The sequence below is a fragment of the Cyrtonyx montezumae genome, unplaced genomic scaffold (genome assembly GCF_038088225.1).
Source record: "Cyrtonyx montezumae isolate F1298 unplaced genomic scaffold, pur_monq_1.0 scaffold_10, whole genome shotgun sequence".
Lineage (NCBI taxonomy): Eukaryota > Metazoa > Chordata > Aves > Galliformes > Odontophoridae > Cyrtonyx > Cyrtonyx montezumae.
The window spans coordinates 37,093,121-37,120,329 of NW_027071826.1; the positions used below are offsets into that span (position 1 = coordinate 37,093,121).

The 27,209-nt window shown below is 41.2% G+C and overlaps 1 protein-coding gene across 1 annotated transcript in view; it reads right to left on the reverse strand.

Moving 5' to 3' along the window:
* The window catches only part of HSD17B12 (hydroxysteroid 17-beta dehydrogenase 12), a 69,944-nt gene that overhangs the window by 30,705 nt on the left and 12,030 nt on the right, over positions 1-27,209 (reverse strand). The window contains 2 exon segments of the mRNA XM_065754953.1: positions 12,719-12,794; positions 16,566-16,612. Coding sequence (XP_065611025.1) covers positions 12,719-12,794; positions 16,566-16,612 — 123 coding nt within the window.

The following is a 27,209-nucleotide window of genomic DNA, read 5'->3' on the forward strand; positions in this document are numbered from 1 at the left end:
TGATTTGCTCTGTTATTATGACCCTTCTAACTAAGCACTCCTCATTAGGATCGTTACTGATTCACCCTCTAAAGCTTTTGAAAACTCTACAGATACTGAGAAGGGATAAGACAAAACAACCTTAAGACCTAATACTGTAAATAAAAAAAATGAAGTCCTCACACTGCAGCTCACGTAAGACCCCTTCCTCAAGCCTTCAGAACAGTAGCTAACGCCATTACGTGTAAGGCAGTTGAGCGAGAGCCCTGTATAAAAACATACAGCACCCTTTGGGCACTGACAGCAGGTAGCAGAATGTATGGAACATGCAAAGAGCAGAAGTCTCCTGGTACGGCCAGAGGACATAGCCTCTGCAGTTCTCACTGCCATTACTCAGACTTCCCTCCCCAGCAGACTCCCGTGCAACAGCCTGACACTGCCTCTCCATTCTGCATCAGCAGCCCAGGCATTGTGTAACTTTGGTGGAGCCCATGCTCTGCCCCTCAGCCTGCAACAGATGGGATGGGATGAGCCACTTGCCCAGAGAAAAGACTAGCAGGTTCATCTGATTAAATGGCTCTGTCAAACAGTGATGCAAACAGCATTAGGTCATTTCTGCATAAGCTCATACCAGCGGTCAGGACACAGGTTGCAGGGGAGAAGAGGTGTGCTATGAACAGTGGAAAACCGAGCTTTCTTCACCCTAAGCAGGAATAAGATGCTCTCCAACAGCTGAGCTAGAAACGACAACAGAACTTTGTTTCATCTCCCAAAGAGACTGAGATGAAGTGTAACAGAGAAAGCAGCAGGAAGCTACATTCTCACCCAGGATGCCCAGCAGCAACTGGACTCTCTCCATCCAGGAAGAGAAGAACTGAGCTCAGTAAGGGAGCTTCCCACTTGAAGACCTGGAGGTTCTCAGGAGCGACAAGGAATTAAAGGAGGATAGCAAACCATTTTTTGCAGTCGGCAACCAGAATATCTGAAACATCTGATAACAGGTGCCTGCATGTCCAGCATTCTCAATGATTTATTGACAAGCGAATCTGATGTTCCATCTCCAAACCTGGTACTTCAAATGCTTTTTAGCAAAGGACTGAATATAACCCATCATGTTATCAATAGTTCTGCAGCAGTCAGTCATCACCTAGGCATATGGTCTCAGGGATAGGAAAGGTAGCTCAGTAGGTCCGTATTTCTCAGATCTGACACATCAGTGTTTTAATAACTTTCTCCATGCTCATTTACTAAATATCTCAATTGAGAACAGCCTCGACCCTACAAATGGAAGTTTTTAGCCTAAACTTGGACTTCTCCAGCTTATTTATGGAACTTGTATTACCTTAGCCAAGACTTGTGGTGATTCAGTAAGAGACCAATGAAGAACAACGGTATCTCTGTAGCCTGATAAGAGCATGCAGGACCCTCAGCAAACACTGTCATTTGGGAAATAAGCTGTTGACCGTAAAGCCATAACAAAACACCTTCATGGCTGTGGGAAGGTTGAACCAGTCAGCAGAATGAGGACATGGCAGGGTCTGAGCAGGAACTACATGAAGAAGCAACCTTACAAAAAGCCAGCCCAGAACCTAGAAACAAATCTTAAACTAGTTCATGATTCCTGTAATGAGTACTGTCTTCCTGTCCAACATCTTGACTCACAAGGAGTCTCTACAATAAGAGGTCTGAAAATAGCCTGCTGTTTGCTGGAAATATGATGAGCTAGTCCAGTAGGCAAGCTCATACAGGAAGAGACTACAAGAAGAAACCACTCTAATTAAAGGCTCTAACAGCATCACTGCATCAAACAGCTGATTCCAAACTAGGCAAGTAATAAGGAGCAGCCCCAGTTCTCACTGAGACTTTACATACCAGATAATTCTTGTGGGGGTGATCTCCTTGGTATATACCAAGTGGACACCAGCCACAACACTATTTGTGTACCTAATAACATGAAGCCTTTTTCTAACACGGAACCTTTGCTGACTTAACTATTTCAAGGATACATAATAGGAGGCAAAGACTCAAAGCAGAGAAGAATGTTAAAGACAGCGAGTCAAAAGATGTTTGAGACAAGTGCACACCTAAAGATCGCATCCTCCTCCGCTGGACCACCCAGAAACACTCAGAGACACTCCTCCCTATTTGATGTGAAAGCCTAAAACTAGCTTTTAAATCTCATCAGCCAGCAATGAGGGCTTCTGCACAGTACTTCTCAGACATACCTTTCTGAGGCAGAGCATGTACCTGTTACTTGAATCAGGTGATACAAATGTTGTATAGGACAAAAAAGCAAAACAAAATTTTGTAGAAGTTATTGGTATGGATTCATTAAATGATACAAATAGTAATCAAAAAACAGAATACAAAGTCATAGGCATCATCAAGACCAATACCTACAGAAAAACAGCTGCATTGAAAACAAAGGTAACACTACAAACAAATACACCATGTGCAAAGTTGCCATGGTTTTGTTTTTGAACCTGTCATGAGCAGAATTGATCAAATTTCAAGGTAGTGTACCTGGATTCATAACGATCACCTTATACAATATTAAATTTATGAACAGCCATCTCTTCTTTCTCAGTCGTTCCACACAACCACATTTTTCCTCCCCATTTCTGTCATTATGGGTTGGTTGATAGCAACCACATCAGCGTAGCATCACTGAAAAGATTACATACATTCCTTACTCCTCAATCTTGAGCCAGAGGACATTAAGATGTTAAAATGTACTTACATTCTTCTCAGCCTTCTCAGTTCCCTCTGCATGTCAGATTTCCTTGTGACATCATCTAGGTTCTCCAGAATTTGAATCTGCCTCTTATACCTTTTACAAATCTTAACACTACTGAACTTCACAAGCCTAAGGATGGCGGGATGGAGACAGCAAACAGAAGAGCCACATCTGTCCTCCGTGTTCCTTCTAAGCCATGCTCACTATGCTAAACTTCAACACACTAAGTACACACACTGCTTGCAAAGACACAACGCATTAACCACGTGACCAGATCTCAACAGCCTTCCTAAAGCCCTCTTTTTAGACAATGTCTGTATGCAAACTGAAATTTGTGGAAGTTCTGACAAACTTTTTTGAGACTTAATCTGATGTATGAAAATCAGAAAGTAAGTTGTCAACTTAAGGGTATTTGTTAAAAGCATACTTGGCAGAGAAAGGAAAAGTCCATGGCAAGAACCACACCAGAACCATCCCAAGCGACATTTGAAAAGACACAGCCTGCCTGGTTGCTCATCTGCAGAACAGTTAGTTACAACCTCACTAAGAGAAGCAAACACTATTATCTATTTTTAGGTAACTCCAAAGGCCAGACAGAGTAATTTACAGATAAATGCATCTAGTGTCTTGCTATGCAGGGAAATCTAAATGCATCTAAATGATTAAGCAAACTGGGGCAGACCTTTATTACTGAAAAAAGTCAGGCAATGTGGCACCATCTTGCACCTAGAGCACCAGAAAACAAACATAATGCTGGAATTGAAAAATGGTAGTTAGTAGTTTCTAACTACAGCTATCTATGCCCTAAATACAGGCTAATAAAGAATTTGAAAGTAACTAGGAGGTAAGCTTTTCTCCAATTTCATTCTTTTGGAAGTTTAAGCAACTCAAGGCAGTAGCTTTCCCTCCCCACCAAACTGACATATTGTTTAACATCTTGAAAAATCCTAAGGAAGTAAAGTTTTGACACCCAAATAAACTGAGCTTTAAAGAAGGCTCTCTCAGAGAAGCAGTCTCATGAACTTTGATGCAAATGAAAGGAGACGGCAGCCTGGTGGTCAGGAGAAGCAGCACTGTTGGCATGACAGAGGCAGTATCAGTGTTAATGGGGTCTGCAGTCACAAATCCTGCAGAGAAACAGGGAAGCTCAAAGGTGACTGTCCCTAAAAAATAACATTAGTACTTGCACTGATGCTTTCAAAGTGTCTGCCTTAAGGGAGCTTGAATTTATGCTACATATGTTGAAACAAATCCAGTCAGCTTTATAAGAGAAAGGTTCAGGATCAGTCATATGAGGTCCACACTGTAAGTAGGTATGGGGAACAATTATTTCAAGCTCAGGAAAAATACATTAAAAACCTTTTGCTAGAAGTGAAACATCTCATCTGCTTACATTCAGAGACTGATAGAAATACTGCCATCATAGTGATGCGGTAAAGAAACTGCCTGCAAAAACAGAAATGTAGTTTCACTTGATCTTTAGGTTCTGAATGGCCAAAGAAGCAAGCAAAGGAGTGGCAGGAGAAAAGAAATAGCTCTCCACTCTTCAGCATACAAGTAAGAAAAAATTGGTTAAGAGTGAACTGATTCAACCACATTCACAAATAAAGACCCCATATTTTCAATGGCATGGCAGTGGCAAGACTCGCACTGATCCAGAATCCAGTCTCTAGTAACAGCTCATTAATATTTTGATAAACTGTGAGAAATAAAGCAGTGAAAGTAAAACTTCCTGCTTTTTAGTGCTGTGTCTATGCAGAGCAGATAGGAAAAAGAATTAAAGACTGGAATGGCTGCAGATAGCTCTACAGCGTTTAGCTGTTTAGTAAAGGAGATCCATCCATTTGTGGAATGCATGAAGTCTGGGACTTTAAAAGTTCACAGACAGAACACCAAGTATGCACTGAATCTGTCTTGCAGAAAGACCATCAAATACTATGACAGGGAATAGCAGGCTGCTGTACAAATTGTTGATAATATGTGTCATATAGAATGCTCTTAACATCTGCCTGATATAACAAGAGCTCACTTTTTCTGATCATTTTGCAGGGACTTAAGATTGCAAGAAACATGCTGTTAATGATGGCTCTATGCTTCTCAGTACCATGGACTTCATTGAGTAAGATGCTTTGAAGTGGGATACAAAAATCAGTTGCAGTGTAATACAGGACTACCAAAGGCACATAGAGACATTTATTTGGAGGCGGTGGGGGGAAACAACAAAAACCCTGAAGAACTTGCAACAGCATTCAGGAATGAGACCACAGGAGCACAGACAGAGAAAAGCAAAGACCCTGGGCTCTTTTGCTACCTGCATTTCACTCATGTTTCAGTTACCAAGTCCACTAATATACTGAATATCAAAAAGGCCAAATCAGAAGAGATGGATCATCCCATTTGTGATGCTGTGTCAGTCCTTCTCTTGAAGGATGGACCACACTACTCATTTTTGTGGAAGTGGCAGTAAGACCAGCCCAGAAGACGGGCATCAGTCACTGCTGACCCTAATCCAGAGAGATGCTGCACAGGGACCCAGTGGAAGAGAATGTGGGTGATCAAAAGGACAGCAACAGTTAGTTATCCAAACAGAAGTCCTACAATAAGTCACAGAGCTCAATAAAACTCTGATGCACAGTACTGGCCACCGAAGGCATAATAAAAAGTTGAATTAAACCATACCTAAAAGAAAGCTCTGTTTGCACCCAGCTTTGCAGAAGTCCTTATGCAGGAACATCACAGTGTATCCATTTCTGAATAGCACAATGAGAAGCCTACCTACAATTTAACATAATTTGCTATGTAAAAACACATTTTACAAGCACGTGTGCATACACATTTGATCGACTACTAAAGAATAGATCTAGACTCCTCTCACTCTATTTCAGAAGCAATGCTACCAGGGAATTCCTTGTATAGAACACTAATTGCACAGGATGTGTACAATGTCCTTCAAAAACAGTAAATACCTTAAAATTAATCTAATCACATAAAAGTGTAGAATAGGTAAGAAATATCAGACCTTATTTAAAAAGTTAAAAACATGTTAAACAGCTTCAAGTTTCAGTACATATATACAAATCGATTCCTCACTTTAGAGCTTTGAAAGAGACAGCTGAACATGGCTCTCTAAAGTCATAGTGCACAAACCTTTGAGCCATAAGGAACATTGAAGTTTTTAATTTGTATGAACAATACTTTTACTAGAAAACACGCGAAGGAAACACACTTTATTAACACTTGCCTCTGTTTGCTCCTCATACTCTACCTCTACTATATATTATTGTCTCTAAGATACACTTATCAAGTCAGAAAAACATTCTTAGCAACACACAAGGACGAATCAATGAACCCATTCACTCAAATTTTATGCTCAATACTGTAAGTTTTCCTAAATTAAGCTTGCCCTAAATACAAGCTAACTAAAAGCATAGCCCAGGCAGCCTGGAAGCAGCTGCACACGTGAATGGCTGGGGCTGTGCAGCCAAGCCATGCCAGCAGTTGCCATTGGCAGTGCTACGTCTGCATGCACAGCGGATGCTCACTGCACACATTCTTTCATCCAGCTCGCTGCAGTGCATCTGTGGATAATGCAGGAGATATGACCCAAGATGCAAGACAATCTGCCCTTGCTCCCAAGGCAGCTTTGGGACATTTGAGTCAGACTGAAACCAGCAACTTCGCAGCCAAGTGTTATTAAGTCTCTGAAAATTTCATCTGGGCTTGGCATCCACTGAAAAAAGTGTAATCAAATGTCCAGAACTTGAAAGCACATACTACAGGGTTCTCCAAAGTGTTAGTTGCAACGGAACATACATTGTTAATTAGTCGAGTAATTGCATAAAATACAGAAAGCAGCACAGCACCCAGTTGAGCTCTGGAAGCGAGGCACATGCTAAGAGAACTTGCAGCAAGCACAGCACATGCGTACTCATTAGTCGAACCATCTTAACATTATTTATTGTTCATATTCAGGGATTTTTTTTCTAAAGAATCTGTAGTGAAAAAGAGATCAACTAAGTCACCTCTCTCTGTGCTCTAGTAACTAGCATTAATTCTTTCCCTCACCACAGCACATTCCTGGAAAACATAGAAGTGACCATCAGCACTTCCTAAGCAGAGCTACAGATTTTTACAGCTTTAACAGACATAAAGGGGTTGGCGTATTGGAAGTCAACTGGATAAAAAATGCCACTTGTAGAGCAAAGCTGTAGAAGGAGACAACGCTGCGTGGATCACCCAGTGCTCTCCTTGGGTCAGAGACTCTTAGAAGTCCCAATTTTACATCCCCCAGGCAACCAGATTTCTACCAATAGCCTTAAGACAGATCTGCAATATACATCATCTGTGAAAATGATCTCATCCTCATTTTCCATGTAATACTAAGTCTACATTATGCTGAAAGCAATACATTGCAACTTTTGTGTTAACAAGGTGCCTAACGGCCTAGAGAGCAGCACAAGAGTTACACTTCTGTGGATGCCAAAAAGCAGATGTAACTTTTTTGTTTGTTTAAGTAGAGACAGTCATTAAGTTTCTGTGCATTACAAAAAATGCAAGCTTTTCTCCCAGGGCACTGCTACGAAGTGGAAGCAGCAGTGATCCAAATATTTGCCAGGATGACCAATTTCTCTTCCCTCTTCAGTTCGGATTTCCTAAATCCTGAGCAAGTCACCTACACCTTCAATTCAATTATGTAGCACCTAAAACATCATGGCTCAAGGTATCTGTGGGACACTGAATTACTCCTGACCCCACAGACACAACGTACACAGTATCTAAGGGAGTGGAAGAGGCTACTTTGGCTATAATTTATATTCAGTAAAGGAGACCCAAAGCACCTAGTTCACATTTAAGTCATCTTTACAGATTTTCTTCTTTGGGAATGAAGGAATGGGTTTCAAAGTGGTCAACACAGAAAACACTGCAGAGTAACATCCTCACCATACGGTTCATGGTCAGCACATTTACAGTTCTGGAACTCACTATTGCCACGTGTGAAGAAGTACTGTCCACTTATTACCATACACATCACACAATATGCCTGCTAAAATTCCTTAAGTTGGTTTTCAGTCTTAAAAGCAGCACTGACAGAGTAGTCCGTTACGCTGCGTGCTGACAGTCACCTGCACAGCATGGGAAACTATTTTTAATCCATCACAGTGAAACTTCCTCCCCAAAATGAAGACCAAGAATTCATTCTGAATTCAAAGATTCTTAGTCTAGAACATGTTAAATGTTGCTCAGTGCATTAAAACAAGTTTAAAAATATTTGAAGCAATTCTGTAAAGTCCAAGAAACATTGGAAAGTACAGTATAACAAGTCAAAGCCAGCTCAAATGATGGAAGGCTGCAAACACTAATTTACCTTGAAGTAGATCATAAAAGGTCAGAATAACTGCCAGACACAGTTAGCCGTCAAGTTAAGCTCAGAAAAGTGAACCCTGTCAATCCCCATGCAAGGAAAGTAAGATCATTATGTCCCCTTCCTCAGATCAAGTATGTCTGCTCTACAGCCTCCTCTATAAAGTTCAAACATTCTTCCTTACGTCTCAGAGCTGGTGGGTAGGATGTACAAGGGCAGAGAGAGGAAACTCAGGAGACAAGGCAGAGATAAGCTGACAAAGTACTCCAAGGTAGGTAGCCACTGAGCCACTACCTGGAAGAAATCCTGCAAAGGACAGATTTGCCATAGCAGGTCATTGGCCATTTGTATCAGGAGACCACCATAACACTTCAGGCATGAGCAAAGTTGTCAGCATCAAGTCTGCTTCAGAGTGTCACTCATAATTTTGTTACAAAGGAAAAAACGAGCAGTGTGAGCCATTTGCTTAAGAAACAGAGAAGGAATGTTTCTGGTTTTGGCACCACATTCCATTTCTTCCTCATGCTTACTTGCAGTCACACCAAAGGGTAGTGTGAGCACGATAGATCCCATTTCTAAAGATGAAAGCTCTCAGTTTATGATGCAGCTGAAGTGTCTGGATCATAGTAGAGTTCAAGATGGTTAAGCAACTTCAGGAACACTATGTGATAAGTAAATAGTCATCAAGTGCAGATTTGAATTTTAATAGAAGGTTTGCCGTGACATATGTAGCAAAAGCAAGATAATTCTAAAAATGAGTGGCTTCAGGAAGAAAACCAATAGTGTTTTGCACAGTAACTGTTGAATAGTATTACAGACAGAATGACAATGAGTTGCTTTTTCTTGCCTTCACACAGCACATGCACAACTCCACTGCCTGTCCCGGTCAGCCACCAGCTAACAATGTACAATAAGACCAAATTCTTCTTTTGACAAATGTCTATAAAGGAAAACTGTCTTTCCAGCGCTCTCCCCTTGGCTAGTTTTCACTACATTCTTCATATTTCAGCCCCTAAGAAGCAAGTTTCTTCGGAGTTCTTTCCAAATCTGCTCAGAACATACCTGCTGGCAAAAGTGCAATAACTGAAGTTTTCCAGCTTGCAAATCTACGACGCCTCTTGAATCAACTTGCTGGCACTGAGCACCCAAGATGGTTTGGGCCATACTCATTGCTGAAAACAGCAAGCGAGGGAACAGTCATTATAAGGTGCTCAAAGGATTGACTCCATTCACAGAAAGGTGGTGGTTTTTTTCTGAACACTTGAAAGTGTTTAGCAGCATAATACAACAGACACCTTAAAAAGGTGGCGAAATAGTGATGTACTGCGAACTAAACTAGACCAAGAACTTCACAGAGCAAATCTAGAAAGTCAAGTGTTTGTAGATGACGCTTTTTGACTAACAAAACTGTGCAACTCCAAGAGAGGCAGTCCACAATCACTGAAAACAATTTTCAAAATCCTTTCTTCATTCTTTGATTTAAGCCCTATTTCTCTGGAAACACAAAGGAGGATTTCCTTTTTGTTGGAAATCCTACAGCACCTAAGCATTCTACAAACAAATTCAAAGACTAACTGCTTGTAATTCATCTACTAATTTTCATTGCTCAAATTGAATTATAAGTTCAGACTGTTTGGCTTTCTTATAACACCACCATAGCCCATTTAATGTGTGCATGCACACACAAAATCACATCCAGGTCATCTAGCATTTACCATTCAAAAAGACTTATCAGCACTTCTCTTATGATGGTGCTTATGCAACTTGCATTTTGTACACACATGTCACTCCTAATCTAAGTATATTCAAAGAGCACAAGAAAAGATTCATCTGAAAAGAATAAATGTAGCTGATCCTCAAAAACCCTCTCATTGTGGCAGAAGGCATCTAACCCTTTGCTAGAATCAGCAGGACTCTGATCAGTGAAAATGAGGAAGGAACAGAAAACACACATAGCTCACACAATACAAAGAACTGTGATTATCCAGAGCTAAACAGCCATTCTTCCTCCAAGTGATTAAGGATCATACTTGACACGATCAAACTAAGTTCTGCAGGACCATCATGTATAAGTGTAAAGCTACCTTAGGAACCTGTGAGGGAAATATCCAAGTAGTTACAGAGTTAGTGCTTAAATAAAAAAAAAAAAAAGGGGAAGAAAGAAAGAAAACAAAAACATACATGCCCCTCTTATACATGACAACATCTGAACAAACCGCAGAGACAACATGAGCCTGGGTAGAAGAAACTGCTGTCCAGCTAAAGCCAGTTAGGATCTGAAAGCACTATTCAGATTTGCTTGATTATGCAGACTATCCTAATCCTTTAGCATATGCTACAATGAACAAGGTATACATTTCAGTAGCTCAGTGTTGTCAAAAGAATGTTCTGAAAACCCAATATGAGTCATCTCATTTCAGAATCGCTTAGGAAAGAAAGCTGAAAAATGTTTGGGTGAGGCCTAACAGTAATTATGTATTACAGGCGGCTCTACAAAAGTAGATGTACTTTTTTTTTTCCCCTAATCTGAAAAACTCTCTCAGCAGCCATCATTTCAGTGTTGAAAGCTCAAAGAAGTAGATTTATCTGTCTTGTCAGCATCATGCTCAAGTCCCAGGGAGAAAAAGATTTCCAGACTGGTTCAGAAAGGGTTATGACCACTTTCAGGAAGCCTGTCACTTCATGCTTAAGAAAGCATTTGTTTTTAGAACAAGATATTTGTAGATAACTTCTAGCAATTCAGTTTTTACTTAGGAAAATACCTGTATAGAGCGTAGTAAGAAATGTGACTATGTGCCTATGTGCACAGCAAGCTATTACCCAGCTGCTGCAGTTAACACCAAAAAGACTGTAGCTGCAACTTCATTATTTGCAATATGCTTCAGTACTCACACGGGACACGATACTCACAGCAGCAATACCTGTACAGCTGTATTTACCCTGTGACTGTTGACAAGATTAGTGTATCAGAGGTATGATCAGACACTGCAGTGACATTCTTAAATGCAGGATACTAATGAACAGGGACAAAACTAAGAAGTAACTAGAAGGTAGGATCCGACACCATCTGAGTTATAATAAGGATGCTCTTTACCATCTAAATAGACACACATTTTTCTCTCTAGAAAACAGTTTCATATGCCATCTTACAATGGACATTAATGTTACATAAAGTGACATTTAAACTAATTTAAAGAGACCTGTATGCCCTATTTTCTCAGCAAACTAGAAAAATAGTCATCAATAAACAAACTGAAGTCCCTAAGTGATCTAGTTATCATTAGACAAAGCAGTCCACTAGTGCTTAGTGCAAGACAGTCTGTACACTTCGTAGTAAAGTGGTGTCACTAACAAATTCAGTGGAAATTTTCACTGTATTACTTTGGTTTAAGTCTGTTATGACCTCTGAAAGAGACCAGCTCACACAGTTACCTGTATTATATACAGAAACCACTTTAGGAAAGTCTAAGCAAAACAAGAAACACAGAAGAAGGATCTTAAAGCCTTCATTATCCAACATCGTTATGCTGAGAAACATTGCTTTATAATACATGACTCCCACTCCTGCTTATCAAAAAGCTCTACACACAAGGCTACATTTCTCCTTTTATCTAGACATACTGTGCATAAACTAATAAATTTGCATTAAATCTGTTTTAATAAGAGATGTAGATTACAATAAGAAATTTTGTGCGTTATGGTTATACTTTGTCTGCAAGAGACATGAGGAAACTGACCCCATAGAAATATTGATTTTACATTTGTGATTGGAACACTTAAGTTACTCTCTTATTCTTATATCAAACCACTTACTACATGCTTACTGAATGAAGAATCCCTAGCATAGGCTCTTTAACTTGCACATTAACTCATTCCCCATATTACTATGAACATCTGTTACCCTAATAGAGCCCACAGCTCTTTACAATGATCTTTGAGTAGTTTATCCAAAATAAAACGAAATTGGAGAACCAAGAGGGAAGCAATCACTCATACCCACAATAAATCTGTATGCTTTGTTATACAATGAATAACATAAGGAATGAAGAAACCATGTTTATGGTTAAAACCCCTGCCATCACACTTGCTTCAAGCTGAGGTCACATTCAGGTGAAGTAAGGCTATGTGTTCTTCTCCTTATTATCATTCGAGATGCCTATCACGACAATCAGTGGTATTTTAGCCTGATCTGGCAGGCAGCTCTTATGCAAGACTAACTGTTCTAGAAGTACATAATCATAGAATCCTACCATAGAATGTCTTAGGTTAGAAGGGACCTTAAGATCACCCAGTTCCAATCCCCCTGCCCTGGGCAGGGCTGCCAGTCACTAGGATCAGACTATCAAAGGCCCCATTCAACCTGCCCCAATGATGGGGCATCCACAACCTCTCTGGACAACTTGTTCCAATGCCTCATCACCAGAATTAAATCCTACTGTGCTCCGAAGATAAAGAGGAACATGTGCACAATTATTTAGTAGGGCCTTTATCACTTATGCCTGTAATAGTCAAGCTGTGCACAAGATCTTATATACAACTCTAATTGAGAAAATATCAGCCTATAAGAAATTAACATGCAACCACATTTATTTTGTTTATAAGCACATATGTGAAATGTAAGGAAGAAGTTTTCAACTCACTTATTTCACCAGCAACTTGGTCCAACTTTTCTTTTGACCGACTGATTAGAGCCACTTTCATTCCACGTCTTGCCAACTGAAAAAACAAAAACAGAAGACATAAGGATGATCATAAATCACTTCCAAATCAGCATTCTAATTACTGCAGGGATTCGCCGAATATTGTTACAATAACCAGCAAGTTTGAAGAGTTACAGTTTCACATAGAGATATGGAGAGGAAAATCGGGACAAGCTCTTGCATGTACTTTTTAATTTATTTGCCTCATGGAAAACATGATATCCTCTTTGTCATCCCACACAGGTGTATAAACACATGTATACAGTAGGAGACCAACAGCAGGTATTTTACAGTCTTTCCACACTTCCAAAAGTCCTTCCGAAGAAGCTATTATCCACAATTAAGCTCAAAATGCCCAGTTAAGATATCCAGGGTCACTTCAACACCTGCACTGCAAAACTACTCAATGCTTCTTTCCTTAGGAAAGCTTACTTAGGAAGAACTCAGTCTCTACTTTTACTTTGTACTATTCATAGGTAATAAAGGTTAACTCACTCATATAGTCCCCTTTGGGAAGTTATCTGTGCAAATTCAGACTGTATCCTGGTCATCAAATCAGACTTAACTCTGCGTGTTCATAATGGTATCTAACAATTTAACAGACTGCAGAAAGACAACTACATACCTGAATTACCCAGCATTGGGAAATAAACCATCTTTCTGTTGCAAATGCCTATTCCAGTGAAAAGTAAAAACACTGTATCCTATTGTTAGAGGTAGTTAGCTTACTGGAACAGTTTTGTTTTTTTTTGTAAAGTCGACCAGGAGGCTTTGGAGATGGTGGGAAGAGAAGGGATTAAGATAACTTCCTCTCATTCCACTGGATCAAGAAAGAAAAGGCAAAAGGTTTACCTAGAAGTATCTCTGACAATAATCTGTTATCTGTGAAACAGCTGAGGTACCAAGGGGCAGGAAAGCCCTACAGCTGCTCCTCATGGGCACAAACTCTAGACTGCTGACACACAGCTTGCTTTCTGTCAGCAGTGAGCTTCAGGTTCACAGATTGCTTTATGCAGGTACTTTAGCTTACAGAAATGTACTGGTCCAAAAGCAGATCAAGTAAAGTCACATCGCTACATCAAGTTAGCAGACTCCCAGCAAATCTGAGAACTTCCACCACAAAAGCAACTTGAGAGAAATTGCTGCCATGATACTAAAGAACTGAGAAGCTCATCCCAAATCTGGAAATAGAAACCAAATGGCAAGACGAACCATTTAAGTACAGAGCATGAAAAATGTCCAAGAAACAACTTGTAACTAGGAATGGGTATCATACTGATGTAACCTGATAGAGTTCTGCTGAGTCTCTGAATATTCACTGAAAGAGGCCCAGTGAATTGAAAAAAAATCACAGCTGTACAAAGTGAAAAAATCATCCTCTGAGGTTCTGGTAACTGATGACATTTTTCATGTAAGGAATAAAGAAGATCCAGTTGCATTGTAAATAACCTGCCATTAAACTTAGGTCTTTGGCCAATGACCCCATCGAGATGAAAATGCTGAATGAGAGGACCTTAAAATAATCACAAAAACTAATCTAGAGCAGCACAATGGGAAGATGCTCCTGCAGCTTAAGGATTAATTGATGCAAGCAAAAGTCATCGTTCTAAATTGAGTTGGTGGATGTAGGTGTCTAATTTCCATAAATCCAATGTTAGTACCTACCACATTTTCTACTTTGATAGCAAAACATAGCTGCTGTTAAAACTCCTTCTCTCAAAGAAAGAAAGGAATGTGATTGACATCTCTCCCAAAAGCAGAGTTGGAGCTCTTGTTAGAGCAAGTACAGCATGAGCAGTACTAAAGAGATGCAGATATGCATCATCACGCACTCAACTGGATCACAACCTGTAGTTTATCATCCAAGATGAAATTTCTGATGTTTGCTTTTGCTAATCAGGAGTACAGCAACAGTGGGGCAATAAATAATCCTAAGTATACCCTTATTAAAAAAAAAACAAGAAAGAAAGAAAGTGCACCCCTTTGGAACCAAAGGCAAGCATTATTCGGGCAGAGAAGAGCACTTGCATTTAGCAGATCACTAGTGATCAGGAAGGATCAGCTTAGTCAAGAAAAGGATATTGATGTTGAGCAAGGAATAAAGATCTTATTACTACACGAATGAAAAGTGTAAAAGCAGCTTATTGCTTGGAAAAGAAGGAGAGTAACCAAAGCAGAATACAACCAGGGAATTCACTAACTTCTAACAGTCTCCCATGAATAACCAGAGATGGTACCAAACTTTTGAAGAAATCTCAACAGTTGCATTTCTCTAACTCCTCCAAAGAGAAGGAAATAATCTGTGTGATTATATTCACAGCTGTGAGTGCCCAAGCAGCTGTGTGTGCCAGTGTCATTTATAATAACCTGAAAAAAATTCCTAGTAGAAAGTCAAGTCTCTGATGTCAGTCTTCGGAAGACCATGACACAGACATACCTGGAGTTAACTGAAAAACTGAGAAGTCTTTCAAGGTATTTCATATTTCACTCTCTCTTCACTTGATGTAATTAAACATCCATTACCCACTTAAACATCCAAAGGGGAAAATATATCTTATTCTATTAGCCCAAGAATCACTGTACCCTTTGGGGAGCTCTGTGCCTACTGTGACACCAGCAAAAAAGCTGAAACAGCCCATGTTTCCCATCAGGGTCTCATACTTGCAAATCAGCTCTCCTACTAGGGGCACATGTAACAGGGGTCTGCCAGCAGCACATAGCTGCGTTCAAAGGCAGACTAGACATCAGCAGAACATAAAGCAAAGCTGTAGTTTCACTCACCTGATAACCTAACATACAGAGCCTGAAACCAACATCCCACAGCACTCAGGGGGGCACATCACACATCAGAGGGCTTCCTCCCAATAGTACTATGCCCTGGGCACAACAACCTCCTTGCACTTGCTCTAGGCAGTTATTTAAGTGTTGCATAATTTGCTTCAGGGCCATGTAACTGGCATAATTTGGCATGTAGGAGCTGTCAGCCCTGCACAAGAATCAGGTGCTCCTGACATCAGCTTCCCCCCTTAGCAGGGCTGGGTGCTCCTATCCGCAAAGCAGGAAGGAGCCTGGGGGAAGGGGTGCTCATGGCAGGGCACACAGGGATGGAAGTGGAGTCTGAAGGGTGAGGACTGCCCTTAACGAGGCCTGTGGGCCCTGCAGAACAGATCATTACCTCATACAACCACACGAGTGTTTCAGAGAAGACAAAAATGAGTATAAACAGGCACACTTTGATACCGATGCTGAAGCTGAAAGTTATTTTTGCGACAAGTTGCTGTAGTCAGCACTATTTGTCATGATGTTCTCTGGGCTTATAGGTTAAATTGCCCCATACTAACAGGCACTTTCTCTCTTAAAACAATACACTATAGTGCCATATGTGGAACCCGCATACCCATCAAGAGGAAAAGCACAGTAAAAGGGATAGAGGTAAAGCCCAAGATTCAGAGACTTCATAGGCCCAAGGGAATGATTGGAACACAGTGCGGACAGCTAGAAATGCCAGCTAGCCAATGTCTGGAAACACCAAGAGAAAATTCCAAGGGTTGAGGTATGTGAAAATAATTACAGTAAAAGTAAAAACTGAAGGACAAGGTCACTGCTGAAGACAGAAGAAGTCACAGATAAAACAAAAGAGATTTGACTTTCAACTAGTCACCTGAGGGAAGCAACATAAAAGACCTCAATCTCCGCATATATATGTTAAAACAAGATGAAGGGACAAGGCCAGCTGCTTGAAATCTTGCCAAGGATCAAGACAGTTCCAAACAACAAGAATTCTTACCTCTTCTGCATAGGCTTTTCCAATCCCATCAGTAGCTCCTGTGACCACTAGGAAAGAAAGATGGATATCCATTAGCTGCTTCACAGAAATAACTGCCATTAAGTGTTCATTAGCAGGCTACTGAAGTACTTATTCCAGCCAAGAGACACAAAGTCTCTGGAATAGGCTTACAACTTGAAATTTTATTAAAGGTCTCTCCGGAAGCTCACACTATCCTTTCCATGTAGAGAAAGAGTTATGGGCATAATAGTTGCTTCAAGAATCACATTCAGCATCTCTTCTCATGCTCGTTTTCTGGCCTGCTATGCTAGTTTCAAAGCTTTGTGGCTTAAGAGATTTCTAAAAATCATTTAATTGAAAAAAAACTCCGTTATGACAACTGAAACTAAGTTGAGAACTGGTTTAAGTACATAGTAAAATAAAAAGCATCCTAAAACCTGTAAGAATTCAATAAAACAATGATTTTATGACACGGACAGAATGTCTTCTGCTTTGAGACATCTGTTTAAGACTCTCCAGGAGTTTTCTGATCCCTGTGACTGTGGTGTCTTGCCACCAGCAAGTCTGACTGACCAAAGCAGTCAGTTGCATCTAGAGTTTTTTCACCTGTGGGCGGACTGGGATCTGTGTCAAGCCTCAAGTCTTTCTAGGATTCTTTTCCACACGCTGAGAATCACCGAGTGACTCAACATGCCATTAGTTTGACAGATTATTCCAGGGCTTACACCAGCAGCTGATCACCTCAGTTTACTCACTAAACAATAACTCCTTCATCCACAATCCACTTCTCCCAAATACAGTTTGAGCAAGCACATTCAGCATCACCTCCTTCTCTCATCTACTTATTCCCATCAGCTCCAATTCCTACATCTCAACGTCCTTACACATGCAGCTTTCCACTCCTTTATCCATCTCTGCTCTCTTTTAAGTGGCTACAGAACACACTCTACTTATCTGGCTGCCCTTGGACAGATCAGAACAGCTTGTTTAATGCTTCTTCTGCTTAGCCCTGAACCAAGGCATGCCTCAAATAGTAGGGTTTAATGGTTCAGAAAACTGAACTGGGAACACTGGTTCAATTCCCAAGCTCAACTGTACCTGAGCACAGCCAAGTGAGGTGTGTGGCCAGCACTGCATCTAGCAGCAGCTTCCCCCCACGGCAGCAAAGAGAAACTGTTTGCAGATAGCTTGATTAGTCACTGCAGATCACCCAAAACAGTTGGAATGCAAACAGCAGCCAGAATACTTCTGTTTGAGTAATAACAGCTAGGAAATGCTGTAACCATTTCAGTTTCTCTGCTGTTAGCTATAAATAAGCAGACTAATAACAAGTGATGAAGCTGCCAGCAAAGGTCCTATTGTAGCTTGAATGGCCAGTCAACAACACAGTAACAGTGTAGGAATAGATCCAGTAACATTCCTGACTCAAGCTAGATTTACAGATGACCCTACATGAAGGTATACACACATTCATCTATCCCTTCCCTGGTTTCAAAGTTTATTTGCAAGACATCATAGTTCCAGTATGGTGAAGATACACAATAGTACAGCCAGAATGCTAACATACACTGCACACACAGGATGTGATGGCTAGTGATCATTTCTACCTGCTGCATTGTCAGCCCCTGTGAAAAGTATTAAGAAGGTCATGCGAGTATGTCACACTGCTTTGCCAGTTCCTCTTCAACTATAATTAGGCAAGTGTGAGTAAGCTTTGCTATAGATAGAAATCCAAATTTAGAAAGGTCAAGCATTGGTCCAAACAATGGAACGAGGCCTTGCAGAAGAAATCAAGAATACATTCACAGGAGCCCACCTGCCTGTAACCTCAGTTGTGTCAATACCGTGACATCCATTTAGCCACAGGGCATTATAGCCCTGCAAGATGGTACAGCCCTTCAGTTCTAGGACTACCACGCTTCCATTTCTGCATTGTTCATCTTAGGTTTCATATTATGCACTATCACACAGATCATTGCTGTTTCAACAAAATTATGGAACAAGAGCACAGAGACAAGAAAACAAGCACCAGCACCACTCCCTGTTACTCTTAGAACAACAACTGGACGTATTTTAAGTTGACCCGGACTGAATGATATTTGACTTGAGTGACCTTTTGAAATGAGTTGTTTCTCTCCTTCTACAGTAAACAAGGTGTCTGAAGTACAGCTCCTCCACCCAGCACTTGTGGGCGGTTTCCCCTCCCTCCAGTTCAAAATTTGCGGACTTAAAAGTTTTATGCAAGTTCAGCATTTCTAAGTATTCTGAGTTTTATGACACCACTAGTTGTTCAGCCTTTAGCTGAACTGTAGATGAGAGCGTATGCTCCATAAGGCACGGACTTAGGAAAGTATCTGCAGCTCTTCAAAGGCTGGCTGGATCAGGAAGGCTGCCCAAACAGGTACCTCCTAGGCAGAGACCAATACTCCATCTGATGTTCTGAATGTAATGGAGAAGGCGGGGTGAAGGCAACTAGCTAGACAAACACCACAGAAATCAAGGTTCAACTATCTTATCTTCCTCCATATTTTGGATTACCTGCATATGAATGCGACAGGGAAGATGATAAAAAGAGGTTTTGTTAACTCTTGCACACTTACAGTTTTCACATTCATATCTATCTTCTGTTCGGAAGCCAAGCGTTGCAGTTTTAACTACTCTGGCTACATACCGAAGCTGCACCAATTTAATTCAGTTTTAACTATCACCTTGACGTGTTGAAGCCAGTTTAACTCCAAGTGTAGATTAATCCTTCAAATTCTGTTTCTTCTACAGACTGCCTTCGGCAAAGAAGTTCCAAACAGACTGCAGTTGGCAAAGCTTAAAGAAGGCAAAGCAAGCAGAGTAGGAATTAGTTATTGTCTGCACAAGAAAGCTGCACCAGCTCCTAAGTGTGACTATCCACATTTACTCAGTAGTCAGACGAGCTGTAGTAGCTTCCCACTTCAGCCATCTGCTCTTTCCTGAAGAGAAGTGAGAAGAATGCCCAGGAAGCTTGTGTGGGAGTCAGCTGAATTAAAGTTGGTCTGAATGGAAGCTGGTAGCAAGGCACTCACTGATTTCAGGCAAAGAAGTCAACACTCATCTTCCCCTGATGATAGCCAACAGTGTACACCACTTAAAAATCCATCAAGGCATTGGATATAGAATAAGGTATAAACGGGCAAAGAACTTCCAGTGCAGTATCTAGGTCCCCAAACAAAATACTTGAATATCACAGTGGTTTTATCTTGAAAATGAAAACAACTTCTCCCAAGCTCTGCAGTTAAATATTCCCACACAACACAACACGTTTTCACGGTGCAATTAAGTAATAAGAGTTCCAATTCTGAAGTCAGGCATGCTTAACACAGAAGTACCAGACAATCCAAATGTTTCCTGTTTATAGGACCTACTGAGCTTCAATCCCTACTCTCATTCTCCTAACTCCACAGCCACTGGCACTCAAAACACAGATCTATGCACCCACCATCCAACAGAATCTGTCTTTTGCAAAACCAGGGGGGTCAGGGTGAAGATACATGCAAGCACTAAATAGAAAAGCAACAAACATATTTTGTATATTACTCAACAGATCTGTATTTTATGCTGTTAGCTTCAGTGGTAGCCAGAGCACTGAGGGGAAACACATGCAAAGATATGGCTGATCTCACTGGAATGTGAACCTGAAATGAATTTGCACAATGAACACAGACATATTTGTTTGTGTTGTATTGACATCAAGCCTTCTACTTCACCAGAACAAATAAGTGAGAGATGACTTCTGTTAACAACTCCAGCTCCCAGCAATCAAATGCTATTCACTTAATAGTTATTATCCACATAAAAGTGAATTAACAAATACTCTCATTTATACATGCCACCCAACAAAGCAAGCAACAAATTTATGTCATTTGATCTTTGTCTGTAGGAAATGCCATAGGAAGGGTATAAAAAAAGACCAGGAGGATCTTAGATCTTTTCTCCTTTCAATAATGGAAAGTGTTCTGACACGTGTTACAGCAGAAAGCGCAGCAATGCTACCAAACCACCAGCTTTGAGAGGAGAAGAAAGCCTTTCAAAACCCTAACTCACTGTTCCCTAACAGGTATCAGTGTCTTTTGGAGCACTGTTTGCCATGTTCAGCACATTCTCAGAAGGCAGAGGAAAAACAACATATATTACTCTATAAAATCATAGGTATTTAAATACAGAATTGTACAAGTAACTAAAAGTCCTAAAACGTGTTATTAAGTACACTATGGCAAATACAGAACAGATTCAAGACCTTTCAGTTACTATTGCATATACACTAACAAATCAATGGCACAAGAACTCAGATTACCCATTGACATTTTCAGTTGCAGTGTTACCCTTACCACTTGTGTGAATCAGAATCTCTGCTTTAGGTCAGTACATCATCTTTTATCTGAAAGACTATGTCAGAATTTTGCTTCCTATATGGTGAAAACATTTCACAACTTCCACTACGAATTTGCTCACATATCTTTGAGCTCCTACAAGGATATCTTAAATTTAGGACAAAGATGCACAGGATCCACTGTAGCTGCCCCCACCAGACTAGCTGTCAATAGATGCAGCTCATTCTCTAAACCTTACCACCACCTAACTGCTTTGTCCCACAATGCTTCGCACAGCCCAATTCACAGCTCATCATATGTACAACACACACGTCATAAGATGATGAATACACTCAGTGGTACACAACTTCATGGACTAAAAAAAACAGACTTTCCTCTGAAGGCTTGCGAAGGGCCACCCATATATGAATGCTGCCAGTAGCACCTACATCCCTCAGAAACCCCATGGCTCAATACACACAAGACAAGGCACCAGTGCAGTCAATGAACCTGTGCTCACACATTTTTTTCTATTTGCAACAAGCAGCAGTTACTGCTTTCCCAAGGAAGAAGTGACCTAGGGAACATGAACCTCCTCTCAGGAGTCATGCTAGGTAAGGATTACCTGCTCTTATAAAGGTGACTGCTGCTCCATGGGTGAGCAGAAGCATGACCATGGTCATCAAATGAAGTAAATATTTGAGGCCCTGAAAGAACATTTTTATTTGCTCCTTATCCAGCCAGGATACCTTAAGAACAAAAGCAGAGAATGGTAGAGCAAGGCATGAGGCAGGCATACAGAAATCCTGCCTCACGACATGAGCAAGGAGCAGCATTTATACAGGGAGAGGGAGCGGCAGCAAGCGCAGAGAATCTGACTGCAGCTCTGCAGAGCAATCATGCTGAAACAAGATTAGAGATTCGTGATTCCCCAACTCAAGGTTAGACGACAGGGAAGACAAAGCTTAGAGATCAAGCCTGCCTTCAGATACTAACGCACAGCTCCTAAAGCAAAATAAGCTTTCAGAGATGCTTAGTGGACATAAAGCACGGAATACTGTATCCATACTGCTGCTAGCAAACAGCACCAGGCATACTCTCTGCACTAGTGACTGTTACACGTGCACTCTACTAGTCTCTCAGAACTACAGATTCATCTAAATTTGGCCATTTTCCTGTTTTCATTAAGAAAAGTATGAGTTTTTAGGGAGTCCTTCAAAGTACTGCAGATGCACTCAAGGAGAGCTCAAGCCACTAAACACATTATTCCTTCCAGGAAGATGAGTCCTGCAGTTTGGATCCAACTGCCCTCTTCTTGACAACAAATTAAGCCAACCACCCTATCTCCAGGAGGGCAGCACAGCTACTACTCCTGCCCACCAAGAGACAGCCAAATTTGTTTTCAAAATGGCACTGCAGAGGGAGTTTCCCAGTCATGTCTCCACTCATACAGGAGAGCAGCCCCTGTCCTGCAGGACAGACTCTGAAAAACAGTGAGGTTCTTTCCTTGCTGCACAGCATCCTCCTGCAGCAGAAACAACATACGGTATAAACTAGGAAGCTATGTGGCTTTTTTAAGCAGTACAGTTGAGAGAAACTTCCTAGCATAGCTAACCTTAGCATAGGTTTGAAGTACACTGCATAAATAACTAAAGACTCGAGATTCTTCTGCTACGAAACGCAGAGGCTATATTAAGAATATGACAGCTCCTGGGGAAAACAAAAGCTGGCAAGAGAAGAAGAGACTATCCCTGCTTGGCTTCAAGCAGTGCTTCATCTATTACAGATTTATATAAATCACTGGCAATTGACCAATACCAAGCTTCTAGATTATCTCCAGCCAACAAAAGTACTTTAGTCTGTGCTGGTTAAAAATATTCTACTTTTTGTCCTCAACTTGCTAGGAACGGCTATTTTTAGTAAGAGTCCAATCAACCTTATCAAAATCAAGCATCAAAAATAGACTGGAGAAACACTGGAAGCAAATCCTATTTTTAGCCATTCTGTCTATTCCCTGCCGTTACCCACCGAGTCCTGACTGCACAGACCATGCACGAGTGCTCAGTTATTCTAGGCAGATCCTCGTCGTGACCCTTTTTCCCCTCAACACCTGAATGCAGAAAACACTCGATTGATTAAAGATTAATACAGCCGCAAACCGTGACAGCTGCCTTTCGTCTGAGTGCTTTTGGGGAGGGGGAGAATATGGGATGACAGAGAGCTTGCATCAGTATTCCTCCTGGGGATCTATTACATGGAAAGAAAATTGCTATTTCAATTCCCTTTTGTTGCTAAAAATAGCAGCCCCAGTTGATTCGAGCAAACAGGGCACCGGCTTAGCAAAGCCAAATTTAGAAACCACTGAAGTCCCAAAGAGTGAACACTAACGCAGTCTAACACATGCCAGCTCATATTTAACAAAGAACAAAGAAGATAAGCATGCTGGCTGCAAATTAATAAGACGGCAGCAACTCCCTGCATTTTTATTAAATAAAAACAGAAAACTTGGTGCAGGAATTACAAACTTCAATTCCATACCCAATTCAATTTGCTGAAATAGGAAGCCTCATCAGAAAGATCATCTGTATCTAATCTGAAATCATCAACATTCTGGATATTTTTTCCACATGAAGGCTTTTTTTTCCTGCACAAAGCAGCTAACGCCTAATGGTCAGGCTCTGAAAAGACAGGCTACAGCAAGAGGTTCAATTCCCAGAACCACACACTTACTTGGTAACAGCTTGTGTCTAAGAGCTAGGATTGTGGGTAGAAAAATATTCTATAAATATCACAGCACTGACAAGTTCCCATTTCATCTAGAAATACAGCAAGAAAGGTTTTGGGGCAGTGCACTCCTCATATTTCTTTAGACTCAAGAGCTAGAAGCAATCTAGAAATCTCAGCAAGAACACAGAACAGTTCAGGAAAGCCACAGGCAGTGTCTACATACCACCAGCTCCTGTCGCTCCTGTACAACACTTCCAGTGCCCCAGGCACCCCTTATCACCCACACTGCCCTCAACCCACCGCCACAGGGCCTGCTTCCCTGGGGCTGTGCAATGGGGCCAGGAGACTGTCATCTTCTCTCCTGATTACAGAGCTCTCACGGCACTCTGTCACAGATCTGGGAACAGTGTTGACTTCGAGGCTAGCAAGCAAGGGCCTTGGAAGCACCATGGAGAGTACACCAGGAACGACTTGAACGTCAGTTCTGCAGCGGCACGGGAGCTGTCCAGGGTACCTGTCCAGGGCTGAAAAGCTATTGCTCTGCAAGGTTATCACGAGGTTTACTGCACATCATTAGTATTAGGCAAAAACAAGCTCTCATTTGCTCTTCATTGAGAAACACGCAACAGATGCTCACTGTCACACTAAGTATGACTGCACCAAGGAAGCACACATACAGAGGTTGCTTGGTCTTCCTGCCTCCAGCAGAGGATGAATGCAGTGAAGTTCTGAAGATCAGATAGCTCAGGATTGGCACCAGCTGAAGGCTTTTGCATGTTTGCTTGGAAATAAGCATAGATAGATTGGACTCAAAGCTTTGCAAGTTCTCGGAATAATCAAGAGCACAGAAAATAGCAGAGACTGGGATCAAATGCAACACACGATCCATTTTTAATGAAAAGGCAAAATGTGCCAAGCTTCAAGAATGTGCCACCAGTTTAGACAAGGATAACGCTCCAAACACACGGGGCAAAAGAAAACGGTTTTATGTTACAACTAAAGGAAACTACCGGTGTGAAGGTGACTGAGAATTTTAGAATGTCACCAGGAACTCGGCAGGGAGGTGCCTGAATACAAATAATTATAATAATAACAATAACGTAATTCATCAGTATTAAAAAAACAATTACTTAGGTATGCTCCTCTGTGACTGATCACAGCATAGATCTTATTTGGTGTCATTATTGCTGACCAACGTTCTTTATGAAATTTGCAGGCAACTAAACCACTAAGAAAGGATCACAGCATCCCAATACATAGAGAAAGACGACTTTATAGACTTGAGTAATAAAAACTCAGTAATAATGCCACCAGATGGTGACATGTTAGCATCAGATGTCAAGTCATGCTATGGTGACTAACTTTGTTTGCAGTTGAGGTGACAGTTGTAAGTGATGGAAGAGAGGTACCTGAAGTGCAGTGACTGAAAATAAAATGGACCGATGAGGTGCTGCCCATCATAACAGAAAGCAATAATATATTTTAAGTAATTTAAATGAAAACAGCTTTGAAAAAGGGCTGCTAAGATGATTAAGAGTTACCTGATTGAGGAGATGACTTTGAAAGCGTTTTGTCTGCTCTTCATAAGCTCACAAAGTATAATCACCAGAAAAGGAAAAGCACAGATTCACAATGGGAAGAAGATACAAGCTGGTCACAAACATGCCTGGAAATTAGGATGTCTTTTGAAACCACAAGTTAAGGAAGCTGAACTGCTGAAGGAGCTCTGAGATACAGACAGCAATGCAGGGCAAGGCAGGCGTAGCTCAGGAAACAGAACCAAAAACTTTCAATAGAAACCTGTGTGGGTCCAACCCAAAGGACCAGAGGGAAAATGGGAACAAAAGAAGCCTGAATTTAGTTTGTTGGGTTTTTTTTTAAACATTATATTAATCCCATGCTTCTAGACTACCTCAGGTTGTCAAAAGACTGCAGAAAAACTACAATTTCCTACCCCACCTCAATGTATAATTAGAATTCCAGAGCGTGTCTGCTCATGTGTTCAGAAAAGAGGCCAGCTGCAGCTAGATGCACAAGAGACAAATGCACAGTGGCCCAAACAGAACTGAGACTGACTTCTGAAGCTTGATAGCATGAACAAGATTTGAATCAGTAAGGATGACCAGGGACATTCCCTCTTCTCTTAAGAACAGCATTATCTGAGCAACTTCCTTGCTTGTGCAAGGAAGCTAATTCCTTTCCTAGATCAAAAGCCTTGAAAGCAGACATTCTCAAATTTATAACAGGACACTGGTGAGAGCTTTTACATGCAAAAGAAAGGAAGAGAGAAGTTCTCACTATCTTCTTGGACTACTGCACCCATCACACAACAGCCCATGAGCAGATGACTGAGGTGACCTATCCATCCTGCATTTGAGCAAGTGCAAAATGACAGCTCAAGCGCTTCCCACGCTCCCTCTCAAAATCATGAAAAAATCCACTGGTCCATCCTCAGGATCCCCTAAAGAAAACTAAGTATAGCTCTTAGGCTAAATGTCACAGTCTCATGGGCTGCTGTGAAGAGGGCTTACAAGCAGAAGGGAGGGTGACTGACTTTTTATATGGTCTGATAGTGATAGGTCAAGGGGGAATGGCTTTAAACTATAAAAGAAAGGAGATTTAGATTAGATGTTCGGAAGAAATTCTTTACTCTGGGAGTAGTGAGGCACAGGCTGCACGAAGTTGTTGGCGCCCCAGCCCTGGAGGCACTCAAGGCCAGGCTGGATGGGGCCCTGGGCAGCCTGAGCTGGTGGTTGGCAGCCCTGCCCACAGCAGGAGATTGGGACTAGATGATCTTTAAGGCTCCCTCCAACCTAAGCCGTTCTATGACTCAACATGGAGCAAAGATATTCCTCCAGTTCAGTGAGAGCATGCTGCAGAGGGCGAGAGGTAGAGAGCAGCTCCCAGTACTGAGTTCAGCCTGCAGCAGGCAATACAGAGCTACTGGGCAGCTGTTGACATGGCCATTGATCTGCTTCATGGATAGGCAAGCATAGAAAAATTTTGGTTGAACTGGACTTAGCCTACAGATAATAGCTAGACATAAAAGCCCATACACTGAAAGCAGCGAAAGCACACTGCTCAGGGATGGGATGATGCTACATTTTCCAAAGTGTGCTTTCTATATGCAGCAAACCACAGTTATACCACCATCACTCATGCTGGTAATAACTTAACACACATTACTCAAACACTTCCATATTCAGTGAGGAATACAGACTGTGGCAGGAAGTTACTCAGCACCATTTCCTCCTCTTCAGAATTGATCTGCTAACTGCATATTTGGTGCTTTTTCTACCAGCTGCCAATCACTGTGAGAAGATGCTGATCATCTCACTTTCCTTCTGTCCTCTGAATTGAAGTCATGGACTTCCCAGTAATTTAATTCAGTTATTAAACAGATACATACGGCATATGAAAAAGTTACAAGGTTGGACACCGAGGCAACCCTTTGATTGTCTATTGGAATGTCTTTTGACTAGATGCTTTGTGGTTAGAAAAATGAGTTTAAAATGATTAAATACATTTTAAATAGCAAAATTATGCTCCCTTTCCACCTTCAGGATTAAAATCTTCA